General features: G+C 47.1%; 1 protein-coding gene across 3 annotated transcripts in view; it reads left to right on the top strand.

Annotated features, from left to right (window-relative positions):
• SH3RF3 (SH3 domain containing ring finger 3) overlaps positions 1 to 17,216 on the top strand; it is a 410,835-nt gene that overhangs the window by 302,310 nt on the left and 91,309 nt on the right. For all 3 annotated transcript variants that reach the window (XM_028512030.2, XM_036026638.1, XM_036026639.1), the window contains 2 exons: positions 3,996 to 4,349; positions 14,100 to 14,176. In XM_028512030.2, the coding sequence (XP_028367831.2) occupies positions 3,996 to 4,349; positions 14,100 to 14,176 (431 nt within the window). The remainder of the gene's footprint in view (positions 1 to 3,995; positions 4,350 to 14,099; positions 14,177 to 17,216) is intronic.

Here is a 17,216-nt window from a genome sequence, read left to right on the forward strand (position 1 = left end):
TCCCTCCCTCCCTCCCTTCCTCCCTCTTCCCTCCTTCCTTCCTTCCTTCCTTCCTTCCTTCCTTCCTTCCTTCCTTCCTTCCTTCCTTCCTTCCTCTTTCTCCCTTCTCCCTTTCTTTCTTTCTTTCATTCTTTCTTTCTTTCGTTCTTTCTTTCTTTTGTTCTTTCTTTCATTCTTTCTTTCTCTCTCCTATCATCTCTATCTCCAATAAGATGTCACTTGTCACCAGCAGCAACTCAAGTAAAGAAGACAAAACTGAACTGTTTGTTTCATTAGTAGTCGTTTTACTGGAAGCTCCCTCTCCTCATGCAAAGATGTTACAGGCTCTAGGGCCATGATAAAATGGTGAGAATATACCACTTTGGAAGCAGAAGTTCTTATTTTTCCTATGGTTTCTTAAAAGCACTATCTTCAATGGAAATGTATTGTCCCTCACTTTCAACACCCACAATAGGCTTTGGATTGTTAAGGCATGAGTGAGAGGAGCATGATGTCCCTGAACTCTGGTTCTCCCTGGAGAGAGAAAGGGCAGTGTGGTTATTTGGAAGCAGCCCCTGGAACACATGTTGAGGACTGACATGTGCTGTGGGCTGCATGGCACACAGGGGGATAGACAGCACTGCTACAAGACCAGACAACAAAGTCCTCCTGGTAGCTGTGCTCAACTCCTTTATGGCTCTGTGTGTTCTGGATGTGCAGATACCTGACCTGTCAGTGCCTGGATTTCCAGGTTTTGAGAATGGAATTTCTGATACTGACTCAACAGAGTAACAGTAGAACTAAGCAAGACAGGTTTACTGCTTTGGGGAAAAATGAAATAATTTTAGTCCATCCTTGAGCACATAATTTTTACATAATTACCTTCCAAGTGGAGATATATGGTGGGTAGTGTTTAGACCATATTCCAATACCCGTAAATAAGGAGCATTGTGCCTCCCTGCTTTTCTGTTTTGCTCCTGGCCCTGTAGGGCAGGTGCAGAACACTGGGGTCCAGGAGGCTGACTTTGGAGAGCCCCATGCAGGGCTGTGGGAGGGAACAGGTGCTTCCGAGTTCTTTGAGCCAGGACTATTGAGGAAACAAGTGAAAAAAAAAGGCATAAAATAGAGCAAAACAGTGGAGCCTGGTTAGAGGAAGCATTTCAAAGTAAATGATCCTGGATTTAAATCACATGTTTGGGGGCTTGGAGTGAGTTTTTCATAACTTCCCTCTGAAAGACAGGTGTTGTAATGAAAATGTTGGCAGCCCAGGCAAGGGTCTTCTGAAGACATCCATGTGTGTGATCTACCTCGCCTTATAAAGATGACACATCTGTGCTTTCATTGCTTCAATTCAGTGGAGCTTTGTCTGTTTTTTTTAAAGTTATCAAGATGCCAGCAGTGTCATACCCTAGTGGTGTACCCTAAGCAAAAGCCTGGTGTTTTCCTCCATGGCACAGGACTGAGGAAATTTCCCAACCCAGTCCTGAAGCCAGACTCCACTGTGTATTGGCATGGCCTCTCCTGGCCTGATCAATACCTGGTTCCAGCCCATATTCCAGGCTCAGCCAAGGACATGGGTATGGCTCCAGGTTGCCGTTACCTACCTGCAAAGACCTCCTGCCTTTGTCGATTTCCTTGCCACGCTTGCTCTTTCTGCTCCCATCTGAATGCTATGCATCAATCCAGACTCTGCTTAGTTCATTCCCCAGGCTTCAAACTGCCTCCACATAGTAGCCTCTGTTGACTCACTCCTTCTCTAAACTGGCACCTTGGTCTGTGCTTTACCCTCAGCACTGAACTCTGTACTGCATGGTCTTTACCTCTTTCTTTTCTCCCTGCTCACCCACCTGCCCTAGCTTGCAGATATGTTGGTGTTCCAGCAGGGTCCTTCGTACTGCCTTTTCCCCTTCCCCTGACAGGGGGCTGACCTTGGCAGTGAGTGTGGAGGGAAGGAGTCAGGACTGACTTTGAAAACCTTCCTGACCTGTTCTACTACCCTGGGAAGTGCCCTAGGGCAGGGGAAGCTATGGCCTGGGGCAGGGGAAGCTATACCCTGCCAGATCAGGGGAGGCAGGGGAGCACATAGGGCATGGTTTACACCCTGGGTACTCCCTTGCTCTCAAAGCAGCACAGCTTGGCCAAAGGGTAAAGATGGGAGGTTAGTCTTTGATGTGCCATACTCCTCTTACACTGTCCATCACCACTGGCCTTGATGGTCCCTTCCCTGGACCCTACATCCCATAGTCCCACTTGGTTAAAAAAAAAAAACTGTGGGTGTGGGTATAGTCATGACCACGCTGACTTCCATCCCATGCCCTAAACAGGGGAACCAACTCCAGGACCACTTCTGACCCCATGGTAATTATGTGGACACCTGCTAGAGGGTGGCATGTGGCAGCTGGCTCTGCCTGGACACTCTGAAACTCTGGGTCTCTGGGCTTAAGGCCCATTGGTTAGGGCAAATTTTCCCCTGGAGACCACACAGAGCTTATGTCCAAGGCTAAAAATTTAGGAATGTGACATCTGGAAAGAGAAAAATTGAGCACAGGGATGCTGCCGTAGCCCGCCTTGTGAACCCAGCAACCACTGTGCTGACATGTGCTCTGGCCACAGTCAGATCCAGCTGTGTACTGGCTCCATCAAGAAGCTGGGCAGGGCACCCACCCTGCTGGTGTAGGTGTCACTGTGGCCTCTGCTTTCCAACACCAGCACAGGCTAGTCATGCAGGACAAGGCGTGCACCAGGCCTGCTCAAGCCATGACTCTCACACCCTTTCTGTCAGGTGAGAAGAAAACAAAAAACAATGGCTCGAGTTCCCTCCTGCTTAACTTCATGTTTCCTGAGGTACATCCCAGGGGGCTAGCTGGTATTCACTCTGTTTCTTCTGCTACTTCTGAAAAGATGAGGGAGAAAGAATACAATTCTACAGATATTTACCTAGCATAATGGAATTTTTCTAACCCATCTTGTGGAGCTGGTTCCAAGCACATTCTCATATCACATTTTCTTCCTGGCCACACTGAACAAATTGTCTCTCTCTGCTTCATTTCTTCAAACACTGTAACTTCCACCTTTAGGTATGAAGTTAGGTTGAGTCAAGTGCAGCTCCAGAGGGAAAGGGCTCTGCTGTACACTTTGAATGGAAAACTTGCTCCAAGTGTAGGAGTCAGGAGCACACTCTGGCTCCTGGAAGATGAACTGATCCTTCATTTAACCAGAGGCCCTTCCTGACCCCTAACAGGAGTACAAGGCCTCACTCCTCCCAGAGCCCCTTCATCTTCCAAGCACTTCCAGCATGGCCTCCAGAGTAGTAACACCCAGTTACCATATGCTGGCATGGACTCAAACAGGATCAAACTCTTCTCTGTAAAGGCACCTGCTATTTTGTGGTGCAGGTATGAGGGCAGGGAAAGAGTTATGCCTTGAGTCTTTGTGAATTGCTGGAAATAAGGAGTATTGACTCCTCATGGGCCAAGGTCAGGGCAGCCCTGGGTCTTGGCAGCCTGCTGTAGGCTCTTACCCAAAAGAATACCCATGGCTCCTATTCACATGGCTGGACTTACCTGCCACCTGTGTCACTAGTGGTTAGAAAGTGTATTCTGGTCACATGCCTTGAATTCTCCTACCTGAGTGACTAGATGGTACAAGGTAGGCCAGGAACCTGTTGTCATGGTGAATGTTGGATGGTCATTGGGCATTCCTTGCTCCTCTCTCTCTGGCCCCTCAAAAATGGGCAGCCAGGAAAAGACTGGGACCACACTGGGGCAGATGTGGTAGCCAGCTCTTGGAAAATACTGCTGCTATACAAAGTTTTTCAATAGAATCTTCAGACAGCATGTCGCCTTTTGTTGTGTTTTTACCACACCATTCATATTGGATACTCTGCTAGAAATATCTGACCAGTTTGAACACATTGTCGATTTTTAAATGTGAGTGCAGGCTGAAAGAGCTCAGAAAGCTGGATGTAGCCTGTGATCGTTATTTAATGAAGCCCTCTCTCCCACTTTCTCACTTAGCTCAACGACTCTGCCAAGGAGCTTATTGAAATGGACAAGCTCTGCCCAGCTGCTGTATCTGGCTGCCATGCCTCATTGCCCTCTGACCCCAGCACAGTGGCCAGTATGGCCCCATGTCCCACTTTAAGCAGCACAGGAGCAGTCAGTGCCTTTCAACAGCGTGCAGACGGCAAGAAGAACACCAAGAAACGCCATTCCTTTACCACGTTCAGTGTGACACACAGGTTCTCACAGGCCACCAGCCACAGGCATTCCATGGAAATTAGTGCTCCAGTTCTGATCAGCTCCAGTGATCCCCGGGCTGTGGCCAGGATCGGGGACCTGACTCATCTGTCCTGCAGTGGTCCTGCCCAGGTAATGTCCTTGGGGCACAGACAGGGAGGAGCTGGGCATCCGTCCCTGGGTCTGAGGGCTCCATCCTCAGCTTGGAGCTCAGCATTCTGTCCCTTGAACTAGCATGAAGGAGGCTAAAGCAGCAGACCCTCTGGGGTAAACTGTCATTCCCTTTTTACTGCCTGGTCTCCAGGACTCACTGAATTTGGTAGGCATGTCTTCCTGTCACTAACAGAGTATAAATATGTGACTGATACTCTCGACATTTGGTGAGGTGCTTTTCAATGGTCCATCATACAGTAGCCTTTGAATAACATTATCCCATCTCAGCTTGCATTCAGTCTATCTGATGGTGTTATGGAAAATACCTTGGTTTAGTGCTAGGATGCTTTTAGGAGTTAGCACTTGCCAACTCCTTTCCCTTTCAACAGAGAGTGAAAAAGCTAGAGCTCAGAACCAGAACTGACTACATTTTTTAGTCCTTATATCAATATTCTAACAGATATTTCATGGCACCAGTTGTACTTCCACCAGTCAGATAAAGGACAGGAGAGGACTGAGGGGAAGGTGGCCTTATCTTCAGTTAACCAGCCAGGGCGGCCAGGCATCTGGTCTCTACATCCTGCCATTTGTGGGGATTAAGTCCAAAGTTCACACCCTAAGTGTTCCCTGGAGTTCTGAAAACAAGCAAGCAGAGCCCACAGGCGTCAGCAACCCATGAGTGTCACAGTCTGTGCTCTGTGGTCTGGCTCTGCTGTACTCAGCTCCCAGAGCAGGAAGGGAACAGATTTTTTAAAAAGATGTGCTCCACTTTTTTCCACAAAGATTTAAATGCTGAATTAGATTGTTTTAGAGATGGCTGGGACCCTGAGGCCTATTTTCCATCAATTCGACTTGAAGTGAGACTTGTGGCCAGGCTCTGGAATTTAATGAATGTCATCACAAAGGGTAAGAGGTCAAGAAAAGCAGTTTTCACCTGTCTCTCTGTTCCAATTTAATTCATTTGTTGGGAGTAGCAAGAGGTGATACTGAGTGGCTGGGAGTTAAGGAGGAGCTGCCACATGCTATTTCCTACAGGCCTCAGTGTGCTGGCTGTAGTCGGCTATACCAGAGACCTGCCCCCAGCTCTGCCACTGGTCCAATGCTGCCTTCCTAACTCTGTGTCACTTCACCGGCTTTGGGCATCACACTGTGATATACATCCCTGGGCTGTCCCAGGGACTTACCCAGGGCAACTAAGGCATGCCAGACAATAGGTCCTGCCACAGCCACAGCACCTCATGGATCCTTTTCCCCACTAGGCTGGGCTTGCTATGGGGAGAGGACTCAGACCCAGAGTTCTATGATTGGGGATCAGATGTAGGCTTTGTGATCAGGCACCTGGAAAAATCTAGCCCTGTTGTAGGCATGCATTCATCAACACACAAGCCTCCATATGCCAGGCTGGCATCATGGGGACAGACTCCAGGCTTTTAGAACAGAGAGCAGGAGTACCAGGCTCATCAGTTCCCTGGGTCATGGGCAGTGCCTGCCCTAGCAAGTGTCCAGCCAGCCCCTTGAAATTCCCAGACCCTCAAGATTTGATGTGTCCATCCAAGCTGTGACACAGAATGCCTTCACCAATAGATTGGATTTGGGGCCCCTGTGAGATGACAGGGCTGGTCATCTAGAACCAAGACCAACCCTGTCTACTCATGTGTTCCCCCTTGCCTACACACAAAGGTCTTCCCAGGCCACATAGGGAAGGGGTTTTGTGAGGCCTTGGGGCATGGGGTCCATCAAGTTTTCTTCTGGAGCACAATGGTAGGTATTGTTGTTGATAATTATTGAACTCTCATTGAAAGTTGCACAGTAGTCTATAGAAAGTTCTGAGCAACTGGCCTGTGTGCCCTGGAAGAGCTGGCAGCCAGAGTGGAAAGAGGCAACTAGGCTGAGCTAGCCTGTGTGCCTGCTCCTGGCCAGGCTGGTGTGAAGGGCCTGCATAAGTGGCCCCAGCTGAGTCCATCTGTAAGACAGGGTCTGATGTGACCCCTGTATGCCTATTACTGCATATCAGAAAGGGCTACCTAATGTGGGATGATCCTGTTGCATTTTAACTGACTTGATTCTAAAACCCTGTGGAGGAACATGAACCGTATAAAAATCAAATACCCCCATACTCATGGCCATGCACACAGCATTGGTGTGGCTGAGCCATGCCAGGGGTGAGCTACACAAACAAGGGAGCCTCAGTGGCTGAGTTTGGGATCCTCAATGTCACTGATTCATCTGGCTGTCTTTTGTGTTCCTTTAAAATGGAAAGAATGTGTGGGGGTTGTGGTTTCTATAGAAATGGCCCTAAAATGTAGTAGCTGTGACAAAATTCTCAGGGTCCTAACAGCAGCAGGCAGTGAGGCAAAACCTAAGGGCCTGTCAAGTGTACCTCCCGCCTTTGTCAGCTGCTGTACCTCTTATTTCCTCTTCTGCTGCTTTCCCTCCCCTGCCAAGGCTTCCTCCCCTGGGTAGCACACCTCACCCTAGGGAGAACCAGTAGCTTTAATTATGTTCACTCACACATGAGGAAACAAGCCCAGATGGTGTGGGTAGTGTCAGTGCTGTGCTCATCCAACAGCTCTCCCTGCCTCTGGCTCCTTTGGGAAGTGGTATGGTATGCGCATGAATCCAGCAAGTGGATGTCACTTAATCCTTCCTCTTGTGTAAAATGTTCAGGAATGACTGCAGGCCAAAGGAGAGGAAACAGGAAGTTGCCTGCCAGTCCCTGCAGAAAACAGCTGGCACTCTGTAAATTCAGATCTTGGACCTGGTATGGTATAGTGTAGGGCAGAGAGGACTCTGCTCACTAGCAGCATTAACCAAAAGTTGCTGAACCTCTCTGAGCCTATGGAGTTGTCACTAGGAGCCAAGTTCAACACTGTCCTTGCACTTCATGACCCAGAAAATCTGTCCAGTCTCTCCTAGTCCCTCAGTTGCCTTGTCTGTTAAATAACAATAGTGGTGCCTCCTGGCTGGCTTGCTGTAGGGTGACGAGAGCAGACACAGAGGCCTCTCCTCAGCTGAGCCTGTCAGTGTTGTCTGTAGTGGTTCTTTCTATTGTGCAGAGAATCAGGGAATAAGCCATGAGCTCCAAGATGTCAGATACAATACTCAGGGCTCTGGGTGCCTCATCTGTCTGATTATCACTCTCTGCTCTGGGTCTCTCTCTGATGTGGTGCAAGAAGAAGGTTCTGGAAAGCTGGTGGTGGGTAAAGGTAGGTGGGTTCAAGACTGCCTACAGTCACAGGTCCTATCTCAGAAGCTTGGGCTAAGTTAGCCTTACTGTGGGCCAATGTCCACTCCTGTCAGTGCTTGCTGGCCTGTCCCCAGTGACAGGCCATATATGGTGTAGTGCCCCAGCCTCCTACATCTGCTGCCAGAGAATTCTAAGTACCTATCCCCCAGAATTCACTGCACACCATCATCACCTGGAGGACTGAAAAAATCCAGCCAGCTGTTTCCCTCAGGATAGTCACGACCCTGCTCACTTCACCCTGAAAGCTGGGAGGCACTGATGTTGATCCATTTCACAGATAGGGAAACTGAGGCTTTAGGAGAGGAGATTGGACAGTTTTTCCAGGTCACTGAAGTGATTGGTCTGGGGTGTGGCCTTGGTCTGGAGACCTTGGAGCCACCTCCCATGAGTGGTGCAGCCAGATGGAAACTCACAGGTCTGTGTCAGAGACAGCACAGCCCTTCTCTCATGCTCCAGGATGCACCCCAGCTCCTGACTGAACCCAGGTCTGAGTCCATGGAAGGTGTCCCATGTTGTGGTGCACCCAGGACTGAGGGCTCTTCTGGGACCCAGACCTTCAGAGCACACATCAGGACAGTCCTGGTCACAGCAGGATGGTGGGTCACCCTAGCATTTCTTTCCTTTACTGGGCTCCAAAGGGATGTCACTTGAGGCTTTCACAGAAATATAACATGGTTCTTTCCATGCAGGGTCTGTGCTGGGTACCAGAGACCCCATAGCAAAGAAGTGTTGGTCCCCACTCCCGAAGGCCAGAAGCATTGCTGTGTGCTACACTGCCTCCTGGCTGCGTAGAATCCTGTGTGGTGGTGTCATGCCACCCTAGGAGGCCCTTCAAACATCCTGATCCTGGGGGCCACTCCATCAGTGACCTGAGTCAGAGAGGGAGGGTGGGTGTGATGTATTAGCCAGGCCCGTGTTCAAGGATGCTGTAAAGCAGTCAGGGGGTCCTGGAGCCGTGCTGGACTCCTGCTCCAACCAGGTTTAGGTCTGCTTCATGGGCCTCATTTTGATGCCAGGCCAGAGGGGCAGTGATGCGCTGGGGGTTAAGAAGCTTGCCTTGCTCCCCAAGGTCTAGATGTGGGACCTATACCCTTGTGGCAGGAAGGCAGAGGGAGGCAATAGTGCTCCCTCTAAAATAGGGCCATTTTCAGAGCTCTCCAGCTGATGCTGCCTCCAGAATGCCACACAAAGCATGGCCCATGGAACCATTTTTACATGCCTCTTGTACCAAGAATCATTTATTTATTTTTAATGGATTTTATTGATTATGCTATTACAGTTGTCCCATTTCCCCCTTCACTCCCCTCCACCCTGTACACCCTCTCCCACCCACTTCCCCCCCTTTAGTTCATGTCCATGTGTCATACTTATAAGTTCTTTAGCTTCTACATTTCTCATACTATTCTTACCCTCCCCCTGTCTATTTTCTACCTACAATCTGTGCTACTTATTCTCTGTACCCTTTCCCCCTCTCTCCTCCTCCCACTCCCCTGTTGCTAACCCACCATGTGATCTCCATTTCTGTGGTTCTGATCCTGTTCTAGTTATTTGCTTAGTTTCTTTTGGTTTTGCTTTAGGTGTGGTTGTTAATAATTGTGAGTTTGCTGTCCTTTTACTATACATGTTTTTGAAATCTTCTTTTCTTAGATAAGTCTCTTAAACATTTCATAAAATAAGGGCTTGGTGATGATGAACTCCTTTAACTTGACCTTATCTGAGAAGCACTTGATCTGCCCTTCCATTCTCAATGAAAGCTTTGCTGGATAGAGTAATCTGGGATATAGGTCCTTGTCTTTCATGACTTGGAATATTTCTTTCCAGCCCCTTCTTCCCTGTAAGGTCTCTTTTGAGAAATCAGCTGACAGTCTGATGGGAACTCCTTTGTAGGTGACTGTCCCTTTATCTCTTGCTGCTTCTAGGATTCTCTCCTTCATTTTTACCTTGGCTAATGTAATTATGATGTGCCTTGGTGTGTTTCTTCTTGGGTCCAACTTCTTTGGGACTCTCTGAGCTTCCTGGACTTCCTGGAAGTCTATTTCCTTTGCCAGAATGGGGAAGTTCTCCTTTATTATTTGTTCAAATATGTTTTCAATCTGTTGCTCTACCTCTTCCCCTTCTGGTACCCCTATAATTCGGATGTTGGAATGTTTAAAGATGTCCTGGAGGTTCCTAAGCTTCTCCTCGTTTTTTTGAATTCTTATTTCTCCATTCTTTCCTGTTTGGTTGTTTCTTTCTTTCTTCTGGTCCACTATTGTTTTGAGTCCCAGTTTCCTTCCCATCACTATTGGTTCCCTATGCATTTTCCTTCATTTCTTTTATGGTACCCTGCATTTGTTCATCTAATTTGTGACCAAAATCAACCAATTCTGTGAGCTTCCTGATCACCATTGTTTTGAACTGTGCATCTGATAGGTTAGCTATCTCTTGGTTGCTCAAAAGAATGAGTTCTGGGGCACTGATTTGTTTTTCTGTTTGAGCCATCTCTCTCTCTCTCTCTCTTTTTTTTGGGGGGGGGGTCTGGTTGCTCCTGTTGCAGTGAGGGGCGGAGCCTTAGGTGTTCACCAGGGCTGGGCACCCCAGTCTCTAGATTATAACATTGTTTGTGAGGGCGGGGTTGAGAGGGAACAATGGCAGTAGCTCTGTTCTCATGGGACCTCAGTCCCTTCCCTCGATTCCTGGGTTGCGTGTTCTGCCCTGCTCCACAATCGCTGCCTCACTGGGTCTGCCAGCTGCCGCTTGCATATTCAGGGTCCACCTGCTGCATTCTTGCATGCCCCAGATGCCTTATGCACCCCCAGGTGCCTTATGCACTCATTTCTCCCTGTTCTCAGCGCTGTGACCTGCGCCCAGCTGCTCATCTCCACCCCTCCTACCGGTCTAGATGAATGGGTCTATTTCAACTTCTTGGCTGTCTGACTTCCATTCAGATAAATTTTCTGCCAGTTCTGGGTGTTATTCTGCCTCTAAATTGTTGTTGTTCCAATCTTGGTTGTGCATGGAGGTACAGTGCGTCCACCTATGCCTCCAACTTGGCCAGAAGTTGAATGATTTATTTTTAAGGGTTGTTTTAAAAAGGGGGGACAAAAAAGGATGGGTGGGAGAAGGAAACAAAGAAATAATGAAAAGAAGAGGAAGATGCAATAAAACACAGAGCCTAAAATATTGGTTCTCTGGCACTTTACAAAACAGGCTTGAGGCTAAGACAATGTTGATGTTGACACTGAAAAGGGAGAAAAAACTATGATGAAAAATAAAGAAGAAAAGTGGCAACTGTGTAAGGTTAGCTAAAGGGCCCAGGAAGGGAAGAGGGAGTTCTAAAACAGAAAAGGAAGAGTGCTTTGATTTTGAGCCTCAAATTGAAAGGTGTCTTGTGCTTGTCTGTGTTAGTGATGGAAGAGTAGAAAATGTAGGAGAGTCTGACATTTGTGGTCCTTTCTCCTTTTGGAGTATACTGTGTGACAGCAGCTAGGGTTTCATGAAGGTCTCTGCACCATATAGCCATATGGGGAAGTCTAAAGACTCTAGACTCAGGGTCCCAGTGCTTTGTTCTAAGAGCCAAGGGCAGAGGTAAGAAGATGTGGAAGCACGGGACTAGAAGGAAAGTGGCAAGCTGCTGCCTCTGCCTGGGTGCCACTGTCTCTCCTGAAAGGTGCCACAGAGCTGTTCCTTCTCCCTTCTGCATTGTCTTCTTCCAGCACTGCTCCTGGAAGTCTCCCTCTCATTCTTCTCTCTACCATGAATACATTTCCACTTACATGTTGAACACACTTCACTCTGTAATCTGACCTCTATCTTTACTCCTGCTTCCAAAACCCAGCTGCTCAAGGTCACAACAGTGCACAGTCCATTGTCCCTGCTCCATCTTCCTCCTCCTTGACATCTCATCAGCACTGGACACTGCGGACAAGACTCATTCCTGAGCTTCTTTCCTGTCTTTGCTTCTGAGCACTTCCCTTGCCTCCTCCACTAGATTCTCTTTCTTTAACCCTCACATGAACATCACTGCTCCCCTTCCCATCCTTTGCACACTTTCCCATAGGGTTCTCTTCCAACCAACTGCTTAAGCCCAAACAGTCTTAATTCTGCCCTTCAAGACCTTTCTAAACTATAGACTTTTTTACTACCTGATAGCTTCACCTGGCAGGTACCTCAGTTTCAATGTTGTGTATTCCTGTGGTCCTACACTTGCAAGGACCCCTATGTCTATAATGGCATATCTAATGCTTGTCTTCTTCCAGTGCAAGCCCTACACTGAGATCAGAGGTTGTGTCTGTGCCCCAGCCTGTCTTCACAATTAGGTGGTCAGCTCATGTCAGTGAGGACCTAAAACATGTCACATGCAGGTGGAACAACCCTACAACTCAACTGACCATCACACTATTTGCTTTTGTGGAGAGCTGATGGGGGCCTTTCTTATTAACTTAACAACCAGTTCTGACCTTGCTTAGCTGATGAACTCCATACTGAAGGTGCTCATGGACACTCCTGCCCCATGCCTGTTTGAGTGAGTGAAGGGCCCTAACATCCTGCCCACACCCTTCTCTAGGGACCATACAAGGAGAGCTGTGGAAAACCAGCACTAGGGGTCTTGCCAATACTCCAGGGGAGGAAGAGTCTGCAACAAGGTGCCCACACCTGTGGCTGTCACCTTCCCACCTGTTCTGCCGCTCTATGGAGGATGGTCCCTGGACAGCCATGGTGACCTCCGCCAGCAACCACCTTGAAGGAAAACATCCCCAAGCTTTGATGTGTGATGCCTTCTAGTCTCTATCTCCCCTCTTATGTTGGGCAGGCATGATGAGCAGATGGAAGTCCCCTGAATTTATCAGCAGAAGAATGTCCCACCTTTTAGCCTAGCTCTCACACATCACCCCAGAAAATGGCATCTGTGCATCAGGCACAGGGATGAGATTTGTGAAGGGGCCACCTTTGGAAATCAGCATTTTCTCTCACAGATGTAGCAGCTTGGAATGGGAAGTCCTTTGAGACTTTGAGGGACCTTGGAGAAATGAGGAGTGTTATGTTTGTGTTGCATGTGCTCATTCCACCAGCACTTCATTGTTTAAACAAGAAGAAATAGAATTTCTAACTTCTTAGAGGTTGTGGATGTGCTGTGATTTCCAGCACCTTTCATGACTCCTGGTGAAGTAGAGAGGTCAACCACCAGGGAGGGTTGGGAGGTTGCCTTAGCATGTGGAGCTCATCAGCTAAGCAAGGTCAGAATGAGTCAGTGAGTTGAGTTGTATTAGTTCCCTGGGGGCTGCTGTAATAGTACCACAAACTGGGTGGCTCAAAGCAACAGGGAGTTATCCTGTCACAGTACTGGAAAACAGAAGTCCAAAATCAAGATGTTGGCAGTATTGGTTGCTTCTAGAGGCTGAGGGAGAATCCAGCCTAGGCCTGTCTCCCAGCTTCTGGTGGTTGCTGCAGTTGGAGTTCCTTAGCTTTATAGATGCATCACACCAATCTATGCCTCCATCTTCATGTGGCTTTTCTTCCTCTGTGGGTGTCTCTGTTCTTCTTTTCTCTCTCTTTTATGGACACTTGTCATTGGATTTAGGGCCCATTCTAATAAAAGGTGATCTGATTTTAGGATCACATAGTCACCTTCATAGACACCAGGGGCTACAACTTGGACATATCTTTTGGGGGATACAATTCAATTCATTGTGTCCTCTGAACTAGAAGATAGGGTGCTGCCCTGGAGAATGACTGGGGCTAAATGGGAAAGCTGGGTAGTGAGGAGACTTGGGGACATTGTGTCCCTCATGAGTTCATGAGGGATCTCTACAGAGATCTCTGTGCAGGAGTTGCTTCCACCAGATGATCACACAGCCCATATCTCTCTGCTTGGCCCCTAACCACTCCCCTCAGCCTGCTTAGCATGCACCTGATGTTTATTGGAACCACCTTGAAGCAGTCCTTCCTCCAATCATCTTTGTGCATAGGAGCTTTGAACCCCTCAGGGCCTGAGGTGGAGACGCTGTTTCTTTCAGTCCTGTTGCACTACAGCATGCCCCTCTGTTCACAGCCAAAAGACCAATTTTCTGTAGAGATTAATCTTCAGTTTCTTGGAGTTCAGTTTTTAAATGAGCCCAGGCTTTGTAGCATGAAAGGTTTTGTCTGGATTTTCTTTTTACAAACACAAGAATGAATAATTCAAATTCTAAGAATAAAAATGGGCTTCTAGAAACTGCCTTCTTCTATATTAAGCACAGTGTGGTGCTAATTAACCCAGATACAGGCTACAGAGTAGTGTACTGAGCAGCCACTTCAGGGGGCCTCTTGAAAGCTGACTTGGGCCCCATGTCATGGGCCACCAAGCTCTCTCTAGTATATTGGAAAAACATTATTAACAACCCAAACAAGACAAGTAGCCCTGAGGAGAGAGCAAGTGTCTCTGGACTCCAACTCAACTTTGTCTTTCTCTTCCTCAGCAGAAGACTCCTGTCAACTCACTGTCTCTTCTTGTCTGTTTGTAGGACTCCTCCCCGGCTGGATCCAACCCAGTGGCTGAGCAGCACTGCATGGCTCCCAAAGCCCAGCTGTCCTTCAATATGTGAGCTGCTGTTATGTTTTGGGTCCCATGCTTTCTGCATCTCTCTCCCCTTTTACTGCTAGCTTGTAAATATATAGTTTCTATAGGGTTGTCTCATTTGTTACTAGTGAGTAATTTAAGTTATGTGCCTCTAACAATACTACTGATGGGAAAGTGCAGAAAAGTCAAGCAGGCTTTTAAGTGTCATTGTCCCTAGGATATTAATCATAAGCAGGGAGGATAATCAAAATGTCCTGATATAGGCACTGGCCAGTTAGGAAAGGATTAGCTATAGCACAGAGAATACTTCATGGACTCCTGAGAAGTTTGGGCTAGGGATCCTGGCATTGGGAGGATGCCAGAGAAGTGGGTAGTCATGGAACTTCCTTGGTGTTTAGTTAGCAACTGCTCAGAAGTAGCTCAGTGTCTTGACAACCAAAACTGCCATACCCATGCATGGCAGCTGTGTATCATAGCCCAGTGTAACCCAGTGGATCACTGCTAGAAGAGACATGCTTGTCTTGTTTAGAAAATCTGCTCTTGGTAAATTATAGTTCTTTAAAGATATGTGTAGTTTAAAATTCCCTACTGAAACAGCATTCTGAAGAATCAAACTGCCTTGTATTCTTTTATTTGGCAATTAGTCAGTTACTTGAATGGATGTTTCATGGTGGAGAATATGAATTTTATAAATAATATGGTGAAGTGGAAAGTTCCATAGGTACCATGCAGGTCAGAGGAACACTTAGAATCTGTTGTTGCAGAACAGAATGTATTTCAAGCAAAATACCTTTTGAAAAAGCAAGGTGCCAAGCTCCAAAAGGTTTCCTAGAGGTAGCTTGACCATCCTGATGCATGCTCTCTACATTTTTAAGCCTAGTGGAAATGTTTGCCTTTATCTGGTGGCAGATAGGAAATCACCGAGCATCCCCTACTTTCTCTGCCCATTCTGCTGTGATTAGTTATTACCACATCCAACTAAACAAAAGGAAATTGATACTTACCTATATTTAAACTCACTTCCTAAGGGGGGAACATAGATTATACACTACCTTCTAGATGTGTTTAGGTTGGAATTCAAGTTTTCAACAGCACTGGACAGGCGAATCAATCTTCTGACTAGGTCTCCTGTGTGAGTTCCAATGGCTTCCCCTCAAGCCGGGGGCCATGGGGAGGGATGGTGATGATGGTCTTGCTCTTCCAGAGCTGGATTCAGGACTTTCCCCTGAAGAAATAGACCATCATCCCCAGAAGACCCTTGGGCCCTAATGTACTTCCCCAAATGAGAGAGGCAGGACACTGTGAGCACTTCAAGAATAAGGCCCAGGTGTTTCAGTTTTGGATCCCAAAACAAATGCCCAGTACACAGGCTCTCAACAAATGTTTACTTGTTCAATGACAGCCACAGCCTTACTCCTCCTTTGTGCAGGGGACTCCTGGTGTTGGCCCTGAGTCCTTAGCTCTTATGCATCAAATCAGCCACCCAAGAAGGCTGCTCTGTCTTTGAGACCCAAATGGTAATACAGTTCCAAGAATGTCATTCCCCAAGAGATGTGAGTGTATTTGAAACCAGAAGAGACCCATGTTCAGGCTGCCTGTCACTATCAAAGTCAATAAGCAATGAAAGTAATTAAATCTTTACGGGCACTTTATTCAGATGGCCAGCAATCTGAGAAGATGGTGGGTTCATACCCCAACAGACCACCTAGTCTTCTCTTTCCAGGCAGACTTTTTATAACAGGGAGAGTAAATAAGGTGCAGTGAGGACTTTGAGATTCAGAAGTTGCAACATTGCAGTCCTGGGCAGTTAGTTGTTCCCAGGGTAGTGTGGTCATCAGTCCCTCCCTGGAACACAAAGGCCCTGATGCTTCCAGTTGCCTCCAGGCAGTAATCTTTAGCAGTGCCCCAGGAGGTCAGCTGTTTCCCCAGGAGCCAGGACTGGCCTTATTTGTAGTTTCTGAAACAAAAGCTTTAACATACACATTACTTGCTAAACTTATAACTTTTTACCTTAAGCTAAAAATTTCCATGTCTTGAGTCCCTTATCATATTCTGGAGGTCTCAGCCATGCATAGACCTTTCATATTATGCAGGTTTTGTCATTTTGTCCAGAGTATGGAGGGACCTCTGTTCCTACTGTGCTCTGCCATTGGGATCTCCATCTTTTTGCTTTCTCCTTTATCTCACCCCCAGAACACAGCTGTCCCTGTTTGGGTTCAGATTTTCATTTGGGTAACTGAAGGGAGACTTCCATGTCAAATAGAGTCCTTCAAAGGATGATAAACACTTGGGCAGGAATGTGTCCTGGTCATAGTGGTCACCTGAGTGGCAAGAAAGTCATGACCAGCATGCCTGTGATTGGCATTGTAAGTTCAATGTGTGCTTTGCATGACTGTTCATGAGTACCAGGCACAATGGCAGGTAATATCACATATGTTACAGCACTGCACACAATCCACTTTGAGAACATGATCTTTGAAATCACATTTTTTATTTTACTCCTATGGTGAATAAGAGCCAGCTGACCTCATTAGTTTATCAAGTAGGGGATTAGTTAGCCTGATCACTCATCAATCCTTTTTAGCTCCAAAAAGTTAGTGGTCTATGCATACCAGTGACAGGCATGCAGGGTGGCAGTATGGTTGCTTGTTATCTCTCTGTTCTTCCCAAAACAGTACCAGTAGTCATGTTCAAAGGTAGTCTGAGATTGAGCATGAGAAATGCTGCCTTCACAGAAACAAGTGCAACAGCGAGTGTGTTGTAGTGGGCCATGGAGTCTCCAATAGGCCTGCTTTCGGTAATCCTCATTAACATGTGGATTTGCTTTCTGCAGGTCAAGTTGTGTGTTTTGAAATGTGAGCCTGTATGATTAAAGGGCCTGATCACTCAGGTCAGCTATTGGCTGAAGAGTGTTCTTACCCCCTTCTTTTTTTGAATTTTTATTTTAATTGTTGTTCAAGTACAGTTTTCTGCCTTACCCCCTTCTTAAGCCATATAAAAAGTTTGCATGGGCACCAATTTCCTAAAGCTTTGGTTGCCCTGAAATACAGGAGGAAGTCTC

Source organism: Phyllostomus discolor, chromosome 5 (genome assembly GCF_004126475.2).
Source record: "Phyllostomus discolor isolate MPI-MPIP mPhyDis1 chromosome 5, mPhyDis1.pri.v3, whole genome shotgun sequence".
In the NCBI taxonomy this organism is placed as follows: domain Eukaryota; kingdom Metazoa; phylum Chordata; class Mammalia; order Chiroptera; family Phyllostomidae; genus Phyllostomus; species Phyllostomus discolor.